At 47.5% G+C, this 21878-nt stretch overlaps 1 protein-coding gene across 4 annotated transcripts; it reads left to right on the forward strand.

Moving 5' to 3' along the window:
* The first annotated feature begins 1566 nt into the window (after window positions 1-1566).
* On the forward strand, window positions 1567-20149 carry LOC123382515 (cytochrome P450 4F3). Of its 4 annotated transcripts, none has more exons than XM_045047605.1 (13): window positions 1567-1710; window positions 2076-2268; window positions 4205-4349; window positions 6839-6892; window positions 6994-7121; window positions 8980-9101; window positions 9840-10110; window positions 11230-11296; window positions 11486-11615; window positions 18866-18999; window positions 19096-19160; window positions 19346-19428; window positions 19820-20149. In XM_045047605.1, exons 2-13 carry the CDS (start codon window positions 2077-2079, stop codon window positions 19995-19997), a joined length of 1569 nt encoding a protein of 522 aa, XP_044903540.1. In that variant the 5' UTR covers window positions 1567-1710; window position 2076; the 3' UTR covers window positions 19998-20149. The 4 variants fall into 4 exon arrangements, 3 of the variants coding, with proteins under 3 accessions (XP_044903540.1, XP_044903534.1, XP_044903530.1); XM_045047599.1 differs by lacking the exon at window positions 4205-4349 and adding an exon at window positions 5568-5712 and having other exon boundaries at window positions 1708-1803; XM_045047595.1 differs by lacking the exon at window positions 1567-1710 and adding an exon at window positions 1717-1803.
* Window positions 20150-21878: the final 1729 nt, after the last annotated feature.

Genomic DNA, 21878 nt, shown 5'->3' on the forward strand with positions numbered 1-21878 from the left:
ATCCTCCCAGCTCTGCAACTTGGGCGAGAGGCTTGCTTTCTCTGAGCCTCTTCTGTTTGCTCTTCTGTTAAATAGGTATCTTCCCTCCTATGGATTTCATCGCCTGGATCTCTCTCTCTGATTCCAGGGCATTGGCTCAGAGAGTTGGCAGGCAGGGGGGAGAGGGGGTGGAGATGTTTCATTATCTCATTGGCAGAACACTTGGTGCACAATAGGTTTACTTTACATAGAGTACCTGGCACACAAAAGGAGCATTTTATGCACAGTACCTGGCACTCAGTGGTCATGCTTAATGTCGAGCACCTGCCACACAGTAGTCAAGGTGTTTGCAGAGTACACAGCAAAGAGTTCATGGTGCACAGTGGGCATGCTTTATGTAAAGTACTTTGCACAGAGTATGCTTATTTTATGCAAAGCACCTGCCACACAGTAGGAGAGCTCTAAGAGGGCACCGGGCACACGGTAGGTATACTTTTCATGGAACACCCAACACACAGTAGGTGTGCTTTATGTAGAGCACCTAGCACTTAGTAGGCATGCCTTGTAGAGGGTCCCCAGCACATGTAGGCATGCTTTAGGTCAACACCTGGCATACAGTTGACAGGATTTGTGTCAAACAGAAGGGGTACACAGTGGGTGTACTTTATACGACGTACCTGGCTCGTGGTAGGCATACTTCATGTCACGTTCCCAACACACGGTAGGCACACTTTTTGCGGTACCCAGCACATAGTAGGCGCACTTTACAGACAGTCTTCTGCATACAGTAGGTTTACTTTACGTGGAACGCTGGCACAGAGCAGCACACACACTAGTCAGGAGCTCTTTCTTGGCAACTTATCTTTTTGGGGGTCCCTGATCTTTCCTACCTTCCTGTGGAACCGTCTTCTGTCCCCCTCTCAGGCCCTCATCTGATATCCCATTTCCCAGATGGCAAGACTGAGCCTAGAGAGGGCCGGCACAGCCCAAGGTCACAGCCAGGAGGGGGCTGAACTGCGTGCAGGGTCTCCCAGCTCTGTCTGGGCCCCCCTCCCTCTCCTGGCCTCCTGCAGCCTTACCCCCTCACCTCCAGGTGCCTTCTTCCCACTGGGCCCTTTACCCCCTGAGTCTGATGCAAGTAACCCCCAGCCAGAAGGGCTTTTTGTTCCTGCCCCCTGCGGTCTTGTGTCAGCCCAGGCCTTAGGCGGCTTGGAGGCAGGACTTGAACTCCTGCCAGGCTGTGCAGCCAGGAGGCCCCAAGCTTCCTGATTGTGCGCTGGGAAATGGTGCATGCCTCTGACCTGCCTCGTACGTGGAGAGGAGCCCCAGAGATGTTCTGGGACTGGGATTGGCTAGACCCTGCCCCCATGGCACCTGAACTCTTACGTTCAAGCTTTTCCCTGCTGTGCCCTGCTGGCCTTGAAAGGCAGGGGTGGCTGTTAGTTGGGGGCCAGGAGTCACCTTTGCCCATCTGTCAACGGATCCCCCACCCCCATGTGGGGGATGCTGAGCTGTGAGAACTCATTCCCATACTCTCTTTATAACACGGAAGTTCCCCTCCCCCACCTACTAGTTGGGCCACTGCCAGGTGGGGAGGAGGTAAGCAGGCAGGCAGGGATTGGCTGGTTTAGCCTGGCCACTACCAGTGTCCCCTAGGTCAGGCGCCAGGGACAAAGACTTTCCAAGAGGAGGGGAGAGGAGGCTGTGTGGATAAGCTGCCGTGGTCTGAAGGTACCTGGCTGGGGGTCTTGATCCTGGGTAGTGAAGGATGCTGCCCAAGGGTGGGGTGACTCCAGAGAGCCGCTGGGAGCAGAGTGGCTACTGGTGGGTGGTTAGCTACCTCTCTGTGTCTCTGACCTTCTTTTTCTCCCTCTCACTCACTCTGCCTCTCCCTCTGGAATTGTCTAGGTCCTCCTCCCCTCTCTGAATCACCATTTGCCCAGTGCTGAGCACTCACCATGCCTATCCCTCTCTGTCCCTGCCCCTCCCATCCCGGTGTGGGGGAGGGGCTCTCCCTTTGTTCCTGAAGAGTCCAGAGAGCTCACCCTTGGGCCCATTTCCTTGGCCTCAGGGAAATCTGTCCCCTCTGCCTCCAGGATGCTGAGGCTGTCCTGGCTGGGACTCGGGCAGGTGGCAGCCTCCCCATGGCTGCTCCTGCTGCTGGTGGGAGTCTCCTGGCTCTTGGCCCGCGTCCTGGCCTGGAGCTACAGCTTCTATGACACCTGCTGCCGCCTCCAGTGTTTCCCGCAGCCTCCGAAGCGGAACTGGTTTTGGGGTCACCTCGGACTGGTGAGTGTGGGTGGCAGGATGGGCCTGGGGCTCGGGGTGGATGCACTTTCCCAGGGGTGGGGAACGGGGGACCTGGGGTGGGACTGGGGTCTGGGACAGCAGAGAATGAGGAAGGCTAGGGAACCGTTCTGTAATCACTCCTTCATCCCAGGACATTTCCACGTCTTCATCTTCACACCCCTAGCCTGTTTGGGATCCATTTCCTGCCTCCTTTCCCCACATTAATGTCCCTCTGAAGGGCTCCCAGGGCGGGCTGCACAGAGCAGGGTCCCTTGGCATTCCCAGTGTCCATGGCTACCCCAGAGACCTTCTCAGGGGCGCTGTCCAGGGTCTGCTCCCTACCTGGCCCATTCCCTTGTGTCTGCTCACTTACCTACAGGAATTACCTATGACCTCCCCACCTCCAGTCACAGGGGTCTAGCTCTCCACCCACACCCCTCCCCAAGAAAGCTTCCTCTCAGTCTACACTTCCCTGCTGAGATGTCCCAATGGGCCCATTGCCCAACCTGAATAAAGTTAACCGCTCACTTCCCCTTACAGAAGCTTTCTTTGACTCCCCACCTGCACGGACCTTTGACTTGGGTCTACTCATATGTAAAGAATTAATTGTCCAGTTACTTATTTTCCACCTCTTTACCTGGATAGTTGCTCTGGGGATCAGATACTACATTGTCCAGCCCAGGAGCTGGCATAGAGTAGGCACTCAGGTAAGTGTTTGATGACATAGGTGGTGAGCTTGCCATTACCTGCCATGTTCAAGGTCAAAGGGATGAGCGGCTAGCCCTTCCCATCCCCAGACAGGCTGAGGGAGGAGCACAGCTCTCCTTAACTGCCCAGCATGAGGACCACAGCTGGGGGAGGGACTTCCTGCTATTTTACTGATCTTTATGGCCAAGTTTGGAAAGAGGGCATTCCAAGCTCATTGTGAACTTTGCCTGAGATGCTGGGTCTGGGAATGTTCTTGACAAACCCTGGGGGCAGCAGGAATGTTATAAAGTTGCCGTTTCCACTTCCTGTTCCAGGGCTTGGCCATGGAGGCTGGTCTTGGTCACTCTTCTCTCCTCCAGTCCCTCTTGCTGTGTGACCTCAGCTGAGTCACTCTCCCTCTCTGGGCCAATCTCCCCAAATGCCTCAGCGTTCATAAGGAGCAGGGAACAGTCCCAAAAGTGAAAATGACTCGTATTCCCCTGTCTGGAGCACCTGGAAGTATTTGTCAGGCCGGGATGGGGCTTCCCGTGGGACTGGAGAGGATGCCTCACTGGGAGGCAAGGCCCCCTCCTTCTCCTTTTGGGGGACGCGACCTGGGTTTCTTCATTTGTAAAAGGCACGGCTGATGGGGGAGTCCATAGGTTCAGGGGATAGGTTCATAGATAGCCCATAGGTTCATAGGTAGAGGTAGATAGACAGACAGACAGACAGACAGATGGGATGAACCATGCCAGCTGGTGGGCAGAAGAGGACGTTGGTGGGAGCTGCCCTCTTGACTGATGGGCAGAGCTCACACCTGTGTCCTGGGGTCTGTCAGAGCTGGAAGGTCTGCATACCTTCACCATCTGGGGAGCGGGGGGCTGTGTGGACTGGCCAGGACATGAGAGGACATGGGAACGAGCCCCAGTACAAAACGTGAGGCCACCCTGCTGTTCCCGTGGGCACCTCCCTGAGATTGGAACGACTCCCAGGAGAAGAAAGATCTGACTTCTCAAGCCAAGGTCGGCCTCTCTGGGGGCAGAGAGCATGTCTTCTCCCTGTGTCCTGGGAGGGACCCTTGGGACATGGAGAGTCTTGCAGGATCCCTCTGCCCCCAAGGGAAGGAGCAGGAAGAAACAGAGGTCCCCTCCATCTATGCAGAGTCTGGACACACTGACCACTGCAGAGGTTGCAGGGGAACTTGCTGTGGCTCCTTCTGTGGAGGTGATGGCCCCTGTCTTGCTTGTAGGTCCACCCCACAGAGCAGGGCTTGAGGGTCTTAATTCAGCTCGTGGCCACCTACTCGAAGGGGTTTGTGACATGGCTGGGCCCCACCTTGCCCCTCATCACTTTGTGCCACCCTGACATGATCCGGACTATCACCAATGCCTCAGGTACTCATGCAGAGCTTTTGGTGATGGGCTGTGACACAACCCACGGCTGTCAGCTCCTCTTTCTCCAAGCTTCACGCAACAGCAGCGGGTCACTGGCCTCACTTCCCCCTTCTCTCTCAGCCATCTTCCTCTTCCCTTCTTGTGTTTGTCAATCCCCATCTCACTGTCTCCTTCTTCCACTGTTGTCTAATCCCCCACCCCAACCCTGGTGTCCTGGGCACCACTGGGACCCCAAGAGACCTCAATCCAAGGCTCAGTCCTGGAGGAACCCTCAATCTTGAGGAGATGGGTTGACAGAGAGGTCCTTGACTTGGTGAGGTAAGGAATTGGCCAGAGGGACATGGCTGTCCAGACAGGCCAGGCTGAGCAGAGGAATAAGCAGCATCCAACAGAAACCTTAGCTTTAACGCCCAAATTCTGGGTGACTCTGGGAAGACACCCAGCTCTCTCTGGCTGCCAAGGTGTTTTTCAGTTGTGAGAGGTGAAAACTCAACCCTATGTGGTCTAATCAAAGAAAGGAAATCTATTTACAGTGAAGTCCAGGGAGCATTGTCTTCAGGCATGGCTGGATCCAGGTCTCAAATAACATTATCAAGAATCTGTCTTCATTGTTTCGGTTCTGTTTTCCTCTGTGATGGCTTCACTTTCATTCTGATAAAGAAACTCAACCCCCATGGGAAAGCGAGCTTATTCCCAACAGTTCCAGGGGAAAAGTTGCAAAACTCCCTTTAATTTTCTTGGGCTGCATCCAAGGGTCAGTTTCTCATTTAATCACTGTGGCTCTGATTACCCAGTCTTGGCAAGTGTAGGTTCTCAGAGCTATTGTTTTGGGGCTCAAAGCAGTTTGATGGCTAAGAACTCAGGTCCTGGAATTCTGATGGACTTGGGCTCAGACCTCTGGCAGGCCACTTACCATCTGGGAGACTGGGGGCAAATGACTTCATCATTCAGAGTCTCAGTTTTCTTATATGGAAAATGAGGAGAGAGGAGAAGCCAGGTGAATGTGGTGTTTGGGATCCAAATGGGGGAAAGACACTTTTTGTTCCTGTAACCAAAGAGCCCCAATTGTTGTACCAAGGGTCTGGGGAAGGATTCCAGGAGGAGACTGAGCTGCTGGAAAGGATGCACAGGGCTCAGGTCTGGGTCTTTGCTCTGCAGGGTCCTTCCATCTGGCCATCTAGAAAGACTGTGAATGCGGTCCTTTTTGTTTCTCTTCAGATTCAGAGCTCAGAGGAAGGTCTTTTGTACACACAAAACCTGGCGAGCACCTATGGGGATGTGTGCTGCTGGTGGGTGGGTCCCTGGCATGCAGTCATCCGAATCTTCCACCCCACCTGCATCAAGCCTGTGCTCTTTGCTCCAGGTAGACACCCCACCGCCACGGCTTGCTCACTGCTGAAGTCTGTGCTGCCGACAGCGTGGTGGGTGACCCAGATGCAGCTGTGGGGATGCCACTGCCTCTGTCTTGCCTGGACCCCACATGCCAGATCTCTGGTCACGTCTGCTCACACCTAGGGTGTGATTGTGCGATGTCTGCTGTATGGCCAGGTCTGGTCACATTTATGTTTCTACCTGTGTTCTGGTTACGGCCGATATACTTTATACCTGGTTATACCTGGCATATGGTACATGGTAACCATGAAGATGGCCTTAGTCATGTCTGGGGCTCACCTGTGGCCAAGGATATTCAAGGCATGTGGGGAATCTGTCTGTTTTTTTTTTTTTTTTTTTTTGTCTGGGATGCTATTTGAGATTGTCTGGTTCTCCTGTGGGTCATGTCTGGACCATGTTTGGAGTTTGTCTGCAGTCTGGAACCTCGAGTCCTTCTGAGAAATGCTGAGGCCTTATGTGAGCCTTGTCCAGGGCAGGTCTTAGGATATGGCTGGGTCATACCTGGTCCATGCCTGGGACATTAGTGGGACCGTATTTAAGTCCTGCCTGGGACCATCTGTGAATCGTGTCAGATTGTCTCTGGGTCCATGTCAGAGGATGCTGCATCAGACTGAAGTCGTGTCAGATTGTCTCTGGGTCCATGTCAGAGGATGCTGCATCAGGTCAGTGTGTGTTATACATGTTGTTTCATGCCAGGGCATGTTAACATGTGTTGGGACCATGTCAAGAGATATCAGAGAATTCTGGGACAGATGCGATGTCCTAGGTCCCTGTAAAGGCATTTTATGGAGTGCTGATTTGTGCTCAGGTGTTTCGAACATGTTGGACTGGCACAACATGTGTTGTGCCACATTTTAGGGAGCATCTAAGTACATAGGGGTGTGTCCATGGGCTCTGCCTTTGCTCTGCTCTGCAGTGCTGCAGACTGATATGGTGCCCCCTCACCTCCCCACTCTGTTTCCTCTGCCCATGTCCCCATTCCTGCTAAGCTGGTCTTGGAGGGGGTATGAATTCCCCTGGCTGGGCCCTCCACTCCCCCAATCCAAACCCTTCCCCTCCCCCTCCCCATGACCCCTGATGGTCCTCATTCGTGTCAGCTGCCATTGCATCCAAGGACGCGGTCTTCTACAGCTTCTTGAAGCCCTGGCTGGGTGAGTAACTGTGGGTGAAGGGGACTGGGGACAACCTTGGGGACCCAGGGGGAGTCCCAGGGGCACTGCCTTTGCCCACTTCTTGCGGCTGCCTCTACTAGGGGATGGGCTCCTGCTGAGTGCTGGTGACAAATGGAGCAGCCATCGCCACATGCTGACACCCGCCTTCCACTTCAACATCCTGAAGCACTATGTGAAGATTTTCAATGACAGTGTAAATGTCATGCATGTGAGTCTTTTGAACCCAGGGTCCCAGCTGAAGTCTTGGGGGCGATGGAGGCTCTGAGATATCTTGTCTGGAATTCTGGCTCTCCTAGACAGCTTTGGGGCCATTGCTCTTCCTCTCTGAGCCTCAATTTTCTCAGCTATGTAATGGGAATAATGGTCCCCACTTTGCAGGGTAGCCAAGATAATGTAATGTATTCATGTCCCTAGCACATAGCAGGTGCTCAGAAAGTGTTAATTTCAATGTTTCCCTTACAAAGAAGCCTTCGAACTGAGACCCACTTGGTTATCCATGAAGGTTGCATAGTAGTTATGCTGAATTAACAAACCACTTCCAAACTCATTGGTCTAAAGCAATAAGGGTTTATTATTGCTAACCTGTCTGTGAGTCAGTTGGTCTTCTGGACATGGATGGGATCACATGTGCCTGTGATCAGCTCTGGGTCAGGTATGTACTTTGCAGATCTGGGCTCAGCCCTCTTACATGTTCGAGGAGTGGCTGGCTGCAGGCTGATCTAGGGTGGTCTCAGCTTGGACAACTGAACTTCCTTTAATGTGATTCTCTCCCTCCAGAAGGCATCTCAGGCTTGTTCCCATGGCTGAGGCAGGGTTCCAGGAGACTGACAGGAGGCTTCAATGCCTCTTGAGATCTAGGTTTAAGATGATCACCTTGTCATTTTTGCTATGGTCAACTGGCCAAAGCAAGTCAAAAGGCCATTATAGAATCAAAAGGTGGTGAAAAAGCATCCACCTTTTAATGGGAGTTGCTGAAAAATAACATTGAAAAGGTGTGGATATAAGGAAGTGAAGAATTGGAGGTGGGGGTTTTGTGAAGGGCCTGGGATTATTTTCACACTTGCAAGCTAAGGAGTGAGATTGTTATGGTTTTGTGGATTGTGCCAGAAGACACGAGACTCCTGTGTCAGAGACAAAGAACAATTTATTACTCATAGCACAGCAAGCACACGCACTTCTTGGTTTGCATTCTTTCTCTGAGTCACCAAATCCTGTGAGGATAACATAGGTGGGCTTCAATGCTTATGCAGTATGTTGCATTACAGGAGAGGCATACCAGGTTCAGGGACTCTATGACGTCTGGTAATTAAAAGCAAGCCTGACATTTGTGTGTGGGAAATATTACCTTATTCCTCAAGTGTGTTTGCTGAAAATGCAACTCTGAGAAATGCCTAAGTAAAGAATATCGGAGCCTTGCCTTTTTTGGGCATACCCAGCAAAAAGGTGGAGGGGTGCTCAGGGCCCATGAATCGCCTCTTTCAACATAGGGGAATTTTTCTTAATTTATGACAATTAAGATGATGAAAGCTAACATTTCTCAAGAACTTACTATACGCCAGAATCTATGTGCACATTCCATGACATATATTGTCTAATTTGATTTTCACAACCATATGAGGTAAAGATGATTATTATTACCTCATTACAGGTGGTGAAAATAGGTTCAGAGAAGTTAGGGAGCTTGCCCGCATTCACACAGCTAGCAAGTGAGCTAATGAGTGGAGCTGGGATTCCAACCTGGTTTGTCTGACAACAGAGCAAGTCATATTAACTGTTACTGAAGCTTTGACAGGTGGAGTCCAGAGGGCAGCAGTGAGTTGACCAAGGGCACACAGGGGTGTAGGAGGCAGAGTCAGGATTTGAACTCAGGTCTTCTGACTCTCAGCCATGGGGTCTTAATAGTAAGAGTTTGTACTCCCACCCAAGCTTGGTCCTCCCTGGGGATGGGTGCCTGGGGTGGAGGACCAGGAGCCTGGGTCTGGTGGGTCCCCTCTTGGTGGTTGGTGTTGGAGAGGGGTTCAGAGGAGGCAGGTCCCAGCCCCAGCTCTACCTCCTTCTCTGCCCAGGCCAAGTGGAAGCGCCTGGTCTCAGAGGGCAGCACCCGTCTGGACATGTTTGAGCACATCAGCCTCATGACCCTGGACAGTCTGCAGAAATGTGTCTTCAGTTTTGACAGTAATTGCCAGGAGTGAGTGCTTGCTCAGGACCTGGGAACATGATCTGTAGACCCAAGGGAGTAGATGGGGAGGAGAGGGATGACCAGGGCAATCAGATGGGACTTCCTGGAGGAGATGGATCAGAGTTGGACAAAGAAGGACAAGGAAGGGAAAGAGAAAGAGTGATCCTTTCAGGTAAGCAGAAATGTTTGACAAAGGCCAAGGGACTAGGATGAGTGAAGCATGTGCCACAGTAAGGAGCCACCTTGGGAATGAGATTGGAAGGGTTGGCAGGAGCTATATCTTAAGGACATTCAAAATCCAGGCAAAAGGGTATGAACTTTATCTGAGGTTTGAGCAGGTGAGGGTCATGGGCAAAGCTGTTCTTGGACATCTGAGTCTGGAGAAGACCAACTGATGTGTAGACAATGGATGGTGTGAAATTGGATGCAAGATTAGAGAGGGGATTGGGTCCATTGACCAAATGGGAGAAGATGAAGTCTGAGCTGTATGGAGAGAGAGGAGAGAAGCATAATGTGTCAGCTGGGTTCTGGGTTCATGGAGGCAGCTCACAGAAATGGGAATCAGGGAGAGAAGAAAGTCTGGAGAGTCACGTGTCCTGGATCATCCCCACCATGTATCTGTGGGGCCATCTGTTCCTGGATACTCAGTTTTCTGATGGGCTATATCTCCCAGCTGCTGGTAGCAGGCATTTTCTCAGCCTCCAGGTGAGCTAAGTTGTTACTTTCTTTCATGCCCTCATCCTGCAGGAAGTCTAGTGAATATATTGCTGCCATCTTAGAGCTCAGTGCCCTTGTGGCAAAACGGCACCAGCAGATCTTCATGCACATGGACTTCCTGTACTACCTCACTCCAGATGGGCAACGCTTCCGCAGAGCCTGCCGCCTGGTGCACAACTTCACAGATGCTGTCATCCAGGAACGGCGCCGCACTCTCCCCGATGACGGTGTTGATGACTTCCTCAAGGCCAAGGCTAAGGCCAAGACTTTGGACTTCATTGATGTGCTCCTGCTGACCAAGGTGGGTTTCTCTGGGATCTGGATTCAAGAGGTAGAAAGGACCTTGATTTCATATTTCAAATTGAAGACTTAGACTTGATCCATAGGGCACTGGGGAGTCATGGGTGGTGTTTGAGGAAAGGAGGGATGGATTAGGGATATGTTTTAGAGATGACTTTATGGAATGTAACCTGCAGGGGACTGCTAAGTATGCAATTGTGAAGGGCCTGAGATTTTACTCTACTTAATAAGGTAGTCGTGCGTGTGTGTGTGTGTGTGTGTGTGTGTGTGTGTACGCGTGTGTATTTATTTATTTGTATATTAGAATCCAGAGAAGCCCATTTGTTACTCACGGAAATAAGGGTGGCCATAGAATTGTAGCCATGGTTCCTCATTCTAAAATTCTTCTGAGAGCTACATGATGCTTTTATCTGTACATGCAACCAACCATGCCTCCATCATAGGAGAGGTACCTCTACACTATGAATCTTGGAACTTATATAGGACTGCTGATACATCTGCCCCTTCTTCTTCTTCTCCTCCTCCTCTGCCTATGTCTTGTCTTCCTCCCCTCCCCTTCCCCCTCCTCCTCCCTTCCCCCCTCCTCCTTTTCTTTCTCCTTCTTTCTCTTTCTTCTCCTTCTCCTTCTCCTTCTGTGTGTGTGAGAAAGAGAGAGAGAAGTAGAGAAAAGTGTTTTGGAGTGTAAACCAATTGTCTTCACCAAGAAGGCAAAGTCTACAGGTTCTGTTGGCTTATCACCAGGGGAGATAAGGAATCTCTGGATTTACTATCCTAGAATGAGAGCAAATGGCTCCGGAGCAATGCTCATTTCCAACTTCCAAGGGAAGTTGTCATTCAGTCTCCCGTAATCCAGGTGGCCAATAACTTCTTTCCAGTAAGTCCTCACCATGTAGAAACATGAAGATATTCATGGATCACTGATCCCTCTCACCAGGGACAAAACAGGAGGCAAAGAGGCCACGGAGGAGAAGGCCTGTGGGGTGGGGCCTCTGGTAATAGTTTCTGGATGGATTATGGAGCTTCAGAGATTGTCTCAAGTTAGGCTTATGAGCTCTCAGAGTGGATATGATTTGCTGTGTGTGCGGGCGGGTGGGGTGGAGTGGCCTTATACTCTCTCCAGGACAAAGATGGAAAACAATTGTCAGATGAGGATATCCGAGCTGAAGCTGACACCTTCATGTTTGGGGGTAAGCATCCCAGTGTGGGACTGCAGGGGGTAGGAGTCTGTCCAATCCCAGGGACTTGGCAGGTGGGCCCTGGACCACCCCATCCCACCCCATCTTCCCCATCCTCCCTGAGGGCCCTAACGGAGGGCGCTGTCCGCCCTCTGGTGCTGAACAAGCCCAGAGACCCAAGCCTGTCTGGCTGCCTCTCAGGCCATGACACCACGGCCAGTGGTCTCTCCTGGGTCCTGTACAACCTTGCGAAGCACCCAGAGTATCAGGAGCGCTGTCGGCAGGAGGTGCAAGAGCTCCTGAGGGACCGTGAGCCTAAAGAGATTGAATGGTGAGTGCAGGTCCTCATGTCCTGTTCTGAACCCCTCTCATTGGCTTTGCTCCCCTGCTGGGGAAGGGGAAAGAACTTTTTGTTGATTGTGTCATTATTGCTTAGAGAGACTAGGAGCAGAATCCAGAGGCAGGGGTATGGTACCTAGCCTGGAGAGCAGGGGAAAGTGACAGAAAGATCTGGACTGCTAAGAGAATTATTGACAATTGTGAAGGCAGATGATACCACTTAGCACATATTCTGTAAGTGAACTTCCACTCCACTCCCTTACTTTTCTCTCCTAAATCACACTCTCTCTGCCCCCCAAATATCTTCACTCCCTGAGTTTTTGCTTGTCTCTTGCCTCCTAACTCCTTCAATACTGTTCAGCCTAGGATTCATGGGGGACACCTAGGGATTGAAATCATTCAATTCTTGTCCAGGAACACCTTCATTCATCCTGTCCCCAATCAGAGAACACTGCCGCACTGCCTTTCTGTCCCCAGTTGTGTGCCATATCCAATTCTACCAGCCCATTCTGTGTCCTGGAGCTCCAGCCTGCTGGGGGAATAGACTCAGATCAGGACACCCTGGGTTCACCCCCTGGGCAGGGATAGGATGGAGAGTAAGAGAGGCAAGGATAAGAGTAGAGAGAGTGTCTCAGCTGAGACCCTGAGTGATGATCAGTAGGTGTTTGGGTACAGTTGGGGTGCAGTTAATTCAAGAGGACAGGGTGGACAAAAGGGAAGAGGAGGGGAGGAATGGAAGAGGGAGAGGGAGAAGAGAGAGGGAAGGAGGGAGACAGGGAGAGAGAGAGAGAGAGAGAGAGAGAGAGAGAGAGAGAGAGAAAGAGAGAAACTTAAGTAGTCTCCACGCTTACTGGAGAGGCCGACATAGGACTCCATCACTTGAACCTTGAGATCATGACCTGAGATGGAATCAAGAGTCGGACACTCAACAAACTGAACCACCCAGGCACCCCCAGGAAGATCTTTCTAGGGCTAGTGTGGGAAACATACTGGAGAGGACAAGCTGTTGCATGGGGACCAGGAAAATGATTCTGAGGCCTGGGACAGGCCAGGGTCTGGGGGATGTTGAAGAGGCATTGGACTGGACAGGCATTTTTTACATAATATTTTCCACTCCAAGCCTTCGCTCAGCACAGCAGTCCTGTGAGGTAGGGAAATATTTTTAAGCTTTTTCAACAAGACTTCAAACAAAATTATACACTTGGTAAAAAAAAAAAAGACTATACAAAACAGAGTTTAGAGTAGAAATGAACTTTTAAAAAAATCCTTGCCCTAGGAGGAACACTTGTCAGTGATTTTCTGTGTATCCTTCCAGAAGACATCTATCTTTATACCCACATTTATATGAAAACTATCTCCTCTCCCCTTCCAAGTGGGAATTAAGGTCTACACATTAACAACATATCCTTGAGATCTCTTCCTTTTCCCAGAATATGAGTTTTTGAAAAATAGTTTTGAATTACAAAAACAATGATGAGAACAAGTTCTTCTTGTTCTGAGACGTTACAAAGGAGACTATGGTTATCATTAACATCCTCCCCTGCCAACTTAATCCCCTTTCTGTCTCTTGAGGGGTTTTTAAACTTTTAGACTCATTGATTTGCTATGTCTCTTTCCATAATTATCTATCTATCTATCTATCTATCTATCTATTATCTATCGATAACTATCTATCATCTACCTATGTATCATCCATCTATCATCTATATCATCTATCATCTATCTATCATCCATTATCTATCGATCTATCTATCATCTATCTAGCTATTATCTATTATCTATCATTATCTATCATCTATTATCCATCATCTATCTATCACCTATATCACCTATCTATCATCTATCATCTATATAATCTTTTTGTCCATTAACACATTTTGCATTTCCATATACATACTGTTTGTAACTTGTTCCATTCACTCAAAAGTGTGTCTTATAGCTCCTTCTCTCTGTGTGCTGCAAAGCTTTCAGTGGTTTACTTCATTCACCCCTTTGTTAAGGACCCTTATGTTAGTATTCTCAATTAGAGTAGACATTGCTGAATTGCTTTCCAGAGTCTCTGTTTTGATTTTCCTTTCATCCTACAGTGTGTGATAGGACTTGTGAACCATATTCCCCGCATTCATCCATTCACTCATTCAGTGATAGAGATGGAAAGTGCAAGCAGAGGAGGGGCAGAGAAAGAATCCCAAGCAGAGCCCAATGCAGAGCCAATGCCCATTGCCCATGCAGAGCCCAATGTGGGACTTTGACCCATGAATTGTGAGATCATGCCCTGAGCTGAGACCAAGAGTTGGAGTCTTAACTGACTGAGCCACTTAGGTGTCCCCCATATTCCTCCTTTAAAAATTAAAAACAATTTTTTATTTGTGTGAGAGAGAGCATGCAAGCAGGAAAGAGGAGTAAGGAAGAAGGTGAGAGAGAGAATCTCAAGCAGGCTCCATGCTCAGCACAGAGCCCAGTGCTTGATCCCACAAGCTTAGGATCATGACCTGAGCTGAAATCAAGAGTTGGACACTCAACCAACTGAACCACCCAGGTGCCCCCTACTTCCTCCTGTTTTGATCGCTGTGTGATATTCTAACATATGGCTGTACTATAATTTCTCTTAACATCTCCCATTGATGGATATTTGGATTGTTTCTACTTTTTTACTAAAACAAACAATAAGTCAGCATCTGTGAACACTGGGCCACACTTACACATGTAAAGGTCTCTCCACTGCAAATTTCCAGAAGGACAATTGCTGAGTCAAAGACAGTTTCAGTTTTTGTCATCTTAATAGCTATTTCAGATCTGTTCCTATCAGCTGAATTTGATGTTACCACCTTTCCCATACCTATAGAATTATTGTATTGAATTTTAAATCTTTGCCAATTTTTCATATTTCCTCTTTTAATGAATATTTATTTAAATAAGGGGTTGAACATCTTTTGCACATTTTGGGGGCTACTCCCAACATTTTAAATACTGAGGTATCATTTATATACATCATATTAGTTTCAGGTGTACAAAAAGTGCGTTGATATTTGTATATATTACAAAATGATCACCACAATTAGTTTGCTGACATTTTTCACCATACATAATTATAGAATTTTTTTTCTTGTGATGAGAACTTTTAAGATCTACTCTCTTAGCGACTTCCAAATATACACTACAGCAGTATTAATCACAGTATTATTAATTATAGTCAACTATAGCCAATACAGTATTATTAACTAAAATACAGTAACTATGTAATGCTGTACATTACATCCCTATGACTTAATTATTTTATAACTGAAAGTTATCCTTCACCCATTTGCTTACCTACACCCCCACCCCCACCCCTCACAACAACCACCCTATTCTCTGTATCTAGGAGCCTGTTTTTGTTGTTGTTTGTTCATTTCTTCAGATTCTACACATAAGTTAGATCATACAGTGCTTGTCTTTCTCTTTCTGACTTATTTCACTTAGCACAATGCCCTTAAGATCCCTCCATGTTGTCTCAAATGGCAAGATGTCTTTTTATGGCTGAGTAATATTCCACTGCATGTATATATCACATTTTCTTTATCCATTCACCTATTGATGGACACAGCTGTTTTTCATAACCTTGGCTATTATAAATAATGTTGCAATGAACATAAGTTTACGTATATCTTTTTGAGTTAGTGTTTTCATCTTCTTTGGATAACTACCCAGAAGTGAGATTGCTGGATAGCATGATAGTTGTAGTTTTTAATTTTTTTGAGGAAACTTCGTACTATTTTCCACAGTGGCTGCATGAATTTAAAACCCCACCAACAGTGCCCAGGGTTCCTTTTTCTCCACATCCTCATCAGCATTTGTTATTTCTTGTCTTTTTGGTAATAGCCGTGCTAACAGCTGTGAGGTGTGAGGTGATTTTTCCTTGTGGTTTTGACTTGGAATTCCCTGATAATTAATGATTTTGAGCATCTTTTCATATACTTATTCATCATTTGTGTGTCTCTTTAAAAAAAATGTCTATTCAGGGGTGCCTGGGTGGCTCAGTCAGTTGAACGTCTGACTCTTGATTTCAGCTCAGGTCATGATCCCAGGGTCATGGGACTGAGACCCGCACTGAGCTCTGTGCTGAATGTGGAGCCTGCTTGAGATTCTCTCTCTCTCTCTCTCTCTCTCTCTCTCTCTCTCTCTCCCTCTCTCCCCCTTTGCCACTCTTCCACACTGTCCCCTGCCTCCCCTCTAAAAAAATAAATAAAAATAAAATGTTTATTCTGATCATTCTTCTGCATACATTGATAAGCCATTTGTATTTCTTGTTATGTGATTAGTACTCATCTTTATTTTTCTCTTTGAGTTTTTCTCTTTTTTTCATATTTACTTACAATAACTCATTTAAAGATTGCCTTTTGACTTTTGAGGGGCACTTCTAGTTAATTGTTATGGAGACAGATTTGTCCAAATTTTCTTTTACAGTCATACTGTCTAGCCTTATGCTAGGGTTTTGTGGGCTTTTCTTACCAGATGTTAGGGCTTCACTTACTTGTCTCTCCTGTTCCATGGGTCTATTTTCCTATTTTTGCAGCAATGCCACACTGTTTTTTGTTTGTTTGTGTGTTTGTTTGTTTTACCACTGCATCTTTGTAATAAGTCTTTTTTTCTTTAAAAATTTTTTTAATGTTTATTTATTTTTGAGACAGAGAGAGACAGAGCATGAATGGGGGAGGGTCAGAGAGAGGGAGACACAGAATCTGAAACAGGCTCCAGGCTCTGAGCTGCCAGCACAGAGCCCGACACGGGGCTCAAACTCACGGACCGTGAGATCATGACCTGAGCCGAGGTCGGCCGCTTAACCGACTGAGCCACCCAGGCGCCCCTGTAATAAGTCTTAATACCTGGTAGAGTGAGTTCCTTTTCTTTAATATTTCACTAAATATTTTTTCTTTAATGGTTATTTATTTTTGAGAGAGATAGAGAGAGAGCAGGGAAGGGACAGAGAGGGAGACACAAAATCTGAAGCAGGATCCAGGCTCTAAACTGTCAGCACAGAGCCTGATGTGGGGCTTGAACTCATAAACCGTGAGATCATGACCTGAGCTGAAATTGGCTGTTTAACTGACCAAGCCACCCAGGTGCCTCTTTGATATTTCATTTTTAAAATGACCTAGCATTTCATGATCTTCTATTCTTTTGGAAACGTTTTGGATTAAGTTTATCAAGTTCTTAAAACTACCAGGTAGATTTTCATTTGAATTGAACATATTCTATAGGTTGACTTGAATATATGATTGACTTGTGGAAAACAGATTACTTCATAAAATGAATGCATACCATTCTAGAATGTGGAAGAAATACCCCATTTTTGGATACTGAAATACTCTTTAGTCTTTTAATAAAGTCCAAAATTTTTCTTAGAGATCTTATACATTTTTGGTTAAATTAACCCTAAGATATATTTTTTTAATGTTTATTTTTGAGAGAGAGAGAGAGCAAGTGCATGCTCTAGTGGGGGAGGGGGAGGCAGAGGATCTGAAGTGAGCTCTGAGCTGACAGCAGAGAGCCTGATGTGGGACTTGAACTCACGAGGACTGAGATCATGACCTCAGCCAAAGATGGACACTTAAATGACTGAGCCACCCAGGCACCACAACCCTAAGATACTTTCATTGCTATGGTGAATCATATCTTCTATTGGGATTGAGAGAAGTTTATAAATTCATTTGGAATATAGAGATTTCATATCTAAGTTTAATCCAGGTATTTATTTCTTCTTCTTCTTCTTCTTCTTCTTCTTCTTCTTCTTCTTTTTCTTTTATTTTTTCTAATTAGTTGTTATTTCAACATAGAAAAACAATTTTTTTCATATGCATATAAATTTTGTGCCAGTGAACATAGTAAATACTAAGTATGGAGTCTTGTATCCAAAAACATGTTTTCAATAAAAGCTTTTGGAACAACTGGGGAGCTATCCAGAAAAAAGTTAACTCAACCTGCTTCTCATGTATTGTAACATGACAACATCAGGGTGGAATCAAATATTTAAAAAATTTTTAATGTTTATTTATTTTTGAGAGAGAGAGAGAAAGAGACAGCACAAGTGGGGGAGAAGCAGAGAGGAGAGGGAGACACAGAATCTGAAGCAGGCTCCAGGCTCTGAGTTGTCAGCACAGAGCCTGGTGTGGGGCTCAAACTCACAAACCATGAGATCATGACCTGAGCCGAAGTTGGATGCTTAACCTACTGAGCCACGCAGGTGCCCCAGGATGGAATCAAATTTAAAATAAAAAATAAAAGTGCCTTAAACGCTTTAGAGAAAACTGTGGGAAATTATTTTATAGCTCCATAATAAGGAAGCCCTTATTTTTGACAAAAGTCCCAGGAAATATACAAGAAGAGATTGCTGTACTGTTGCCTGAAAAAGATAAAGAGCAGTGTGTATAGTATATAGTATGCTACTGTATAATTTTTTTAATGCAAAAAAGTAGCTCTGGGAGAATACATTAAAAAAAAAAAGAACCTAGGCAAACTGTGAGGATGGGAAATGAGTGAGTTGAGTCGTAAGAATGGTGTTTTATAATTTTCCAGTTTTGAGCCAATTAACTATATCATTAAAATTTACATCACCACACAAATTGAAGGGGATTAAAGAAAAAGAATTCACCCCCACGCCCCCTTACTGGATCTTCAATGTTTATAAAAGGTTTCTGGTGTACTCTCTTGTGTTTTCTAAGCATAAAATCACTATCTGCCAACAATGACACACTTACCCCCACATTTCAGATTGCCTTACTCTCTTTTTTTCTTGTCTAATTGCATTAGCTAGGATCTCTAGTACCATGAGAAATAAAACATTGGATCTGTTTCTTTTGTTTCCTACTCATTGCCTTTTGATTTTGCTCTCTTGCAGTAAACAATATTTAATTTTTATGCAAAATCGTAAACCTTTTTATGGTTGGATTTTGGGTGTTGTACTTTGCGCAGAAAACCTTCTAAAAATACCCAGCTAAATTTCCTCTCCTATTTCTGTGATACTGCCCTTCTTTTCCAAATACCACTTTATCGAGGTGTGATGGACACATTAAAAAGCTGTACATCTTTAAGGCGCACAACTTAATGGGTTTGGAGATATTTGATCCATCTGGAATTTATTTCGTTATAGGGAGAGATGATCTTATGGGGCAGTAGAGAACTGGGGTGGGGGTGGGGGGTAAGGGTCTCTGTTTTTGCTCCCTGGATAACTGTTGCGGGGCGGGGGGGGGGAGGGGTCCTTAGGGACGACCTGGCCCAGTTGCCTTTCCTGACCATGTGCATCAAGGAGAGTCTGCGGTTGCACCCCCCGGTCACAGTCGTCTCCCGCTGCTGTACCCAGGACGTCGTGCTCCCAGATGGCCGGGTCATCCCCAAAGGTGCCCACAACACCAGGGGGAGGAGCCTCGTGGGCAGGAAGAGGGGCTCATCAGGCAGGGTGAAACCCTTCCTGACTGGCCCCTCCCCTCCCACAGGTGTTATCTGCCTCGTTAGTATTTTCGGGACCCACCACAATCCATCCGTGTGGCCAGACCCCGAGGTGCTGCCTCCTCCTCCCTCCCCTCCACCCACCCTCATCCTTGGCCACTTCCCTAGCGGGGCCTAAGGGAGGGCTCAGGGTTCTGACCTGGCAAATCGCTCCCTCCATGAAATGCACACCTGTGTCTCCAAAGCCGGCTGTCCTGGGAAACCCCATCCAACAGTCCCGCGTCTCTCCGCCCCCAGGTATACAATCCTTTCCGCTTTGACCCAGAAAACATCAAGGAAAGGTCTTCCCTGGCTTTTATTCCCTTCTCCGCGGGGCCCAGGTGAGTGCAGCGCGCATCTGACGAGGGGATGAGGTGGTGAGGGCAGGGTCCTGGGCCTGAGATCCCAGACGTGGCTGTGCGGGCGGAAAAGGGGGTGTTGAGGATGGTTCTCCTTCTCTCCCCTCCTCCAGAGGTTGGGGGTAAAGGCCTGGGCAGTGGGGGGTGGCTGGGTCCAAGGAGGGCTCCGCAGTGTGCTCAGAGCCCCTTCCCTCTGTCTGGGAGCTCAGGGCTGGGATCTGAGCCAAGCTCAGGGACCCCCATATGGGGGTCCCGGGCACGGTTAGTCCCCTCTGATATCCCTGCGGGCGGGGCTGGCGGTCCCGGGCCAGGTTCGGGGCGCGACGGGACCTGCTGGGGTCCCTGGCGAGTGAGTGCCCACTGCCGCCCGCAGGAACTGCATCGGGCAGTCGTTCGCCCTGACCGAGATAAAGGTGGTCCTGGCGCTCACGCTGCTGCGCTTTCGGGTCCTGCCCGACAAGGAGGAGCCGCGCAGGAAGCCGGAGCTCATCCTGCGCGCCGAGGGCGGGCTTTGGCTGCGGGTGGAGCCGCTGAGTGCGGGCCCCCAGTGACCCGCCAGCTCCCCCTGGCTTGGGATCCACCCCGACCCTACACACGTCACCTGGCGGATTCCCAGGACTAGAACTGTGTGGTCTCCTCTGCCGGGGCGCCACTGACAGCCAGCAGGGGGCGCTCGGGACCTGCGGGAACGCAGGGAGGGGTAGAGGGGTGGGAGTAGGGGTGGGGGTGGGGTGGAGGCGTGGGAGTAGGGGTGGGGGTGGGGTGGAGGGTGTGTGAGCGCAAGACCTTGACAACCTTTCCAGCTGACCACAGGCATGCGCCCATGCTGATTGCGGGTTCTCCCAAAATCAAATCTATGGTCACTCCAGATCTCCAGTGAACAGATAGAGAATAAAACAAAGAAAAGCATACTAAAACTGTAAATTTTCCCAATAGTCTCTAAATGCAACAACTGGTAAGGGGTCTCCAGACTGCCTGCCAGCCCTCCCTCCATATACCTCCTGCTCCTTACACACGCATCATATCTCACATCAGAGTGCTACATTTGTTCCAAAGGAGGGAACTACATTGACACATCATTATTATCTTGGTGTTGTGTATTCGGTGGATTTTGACAAATGGATAATTGAAAGAGGGTGCTGTCGAAAAACACCACCAGACGCTGAATAGAAGCGGGGCAAGATTTTATTCATGGCTGGGCCAAACCTGATCTCCTGATCTTAAGGAGAAAAGTGCAGAGAATGGCCCCGAACAAAGGTAGCAGTGAGCTTATATGGATTTTAGCAAGTCAGAATACATCATTATTTAGTTAACCAATTACAATTTACAACATTTCATGGTAGCCAATTATATTGTGACATACAGACCTTAGTTTTGGTGGGAACCTATCAATTTAAAGTTCTTTGTCCTAAAAGGGTTTAAAATGACCAATCATAGTTAGACACCTAAGATACCATGAGGCAGTGAGTTGGAGACTTTTTACTTGTTGGTCTTTGCCTAGGCCAGATGTTGGTAGAAGGGATAGGGGAGCGTTTTGCAACCTAAGTTATCCATTTAGCAAGCAGGCGAAGTTATGGAAGCGAGATAGGGCGGTTAGTAATTTCCTATAACCCTAATAGGAAACTACATAAGCTTTTATCTCAATTATTCATGAAAGGTGAGTTTAAGCCAAACTTATATACAATAAGCTTTCTGATATCTTATAAGTTGACCTATTACAATAATGACATGTATCCACTATTATAGTATCATACAGAGTAGTTTACTGCCTTAAAACACCCCTGTGCTCTGCCTCTTCATCTCTTCCTCCCCTCAGCCCCTGGCAACTACTGATATTTTTACTTTTTCCGTAGTTTTGTCTTTTCCAGGATGTACGGCAGTTGGAATCATATTGTATGTAGAATTTTCATGCTGGCTTCTTGTACTTAGTAATAGGCATTTAAACTTCCTTCATGTCTTTTCTGGACTAGATGGCTCGCTTGTTTTTAGTGCGGAATAAAATTCCGTTGTAGGATGTATTATCTATTCATTCACCCACTCTGATTTATTTTTAATCAGGTTCATGTGTTACTAAACCAAAATAAATATTTAAATGTAATATAATATCAAATACGAAGATATGGAAAAGAGAAAGGAAACCAAATAAAAACAAAACACTCAGGGCACCAAGAAAACTAGTAAATCTGAATTATTTCCTAATGAAGCAAACTTTTGGGTTTTTTTATTTTTAAAGTTTATTTATTTATTTTGAGAGAAAGGGTGCACTCACACAAGTGGGGGAGGGGCAGAGAGAGAGAGGGAGAGAGAGAAAATCCCAAGCAGGATCTGCACAGTCAGCACAGAGCCTGATGCAGGGCTCAAACTCATGAACCATGAGATCACGACCTAAGCTGAAGTTGGCCGCTTAACCAACTGACCTACCCAGGTACCCC

Source organism: Felis catus, chromosome A2, assembly GCF_018350175.1.
Source record: "Felis catus isolate Fca126 chromosome A2, F.catus_Fca126_mat1.0, whole genome shotgun sequence".
Taxonomy (NCBI): Eukaryota; Metazoa; Chordata; class Mammalia; order Carnivora; family Felidae; genus Felis; species Felis catus.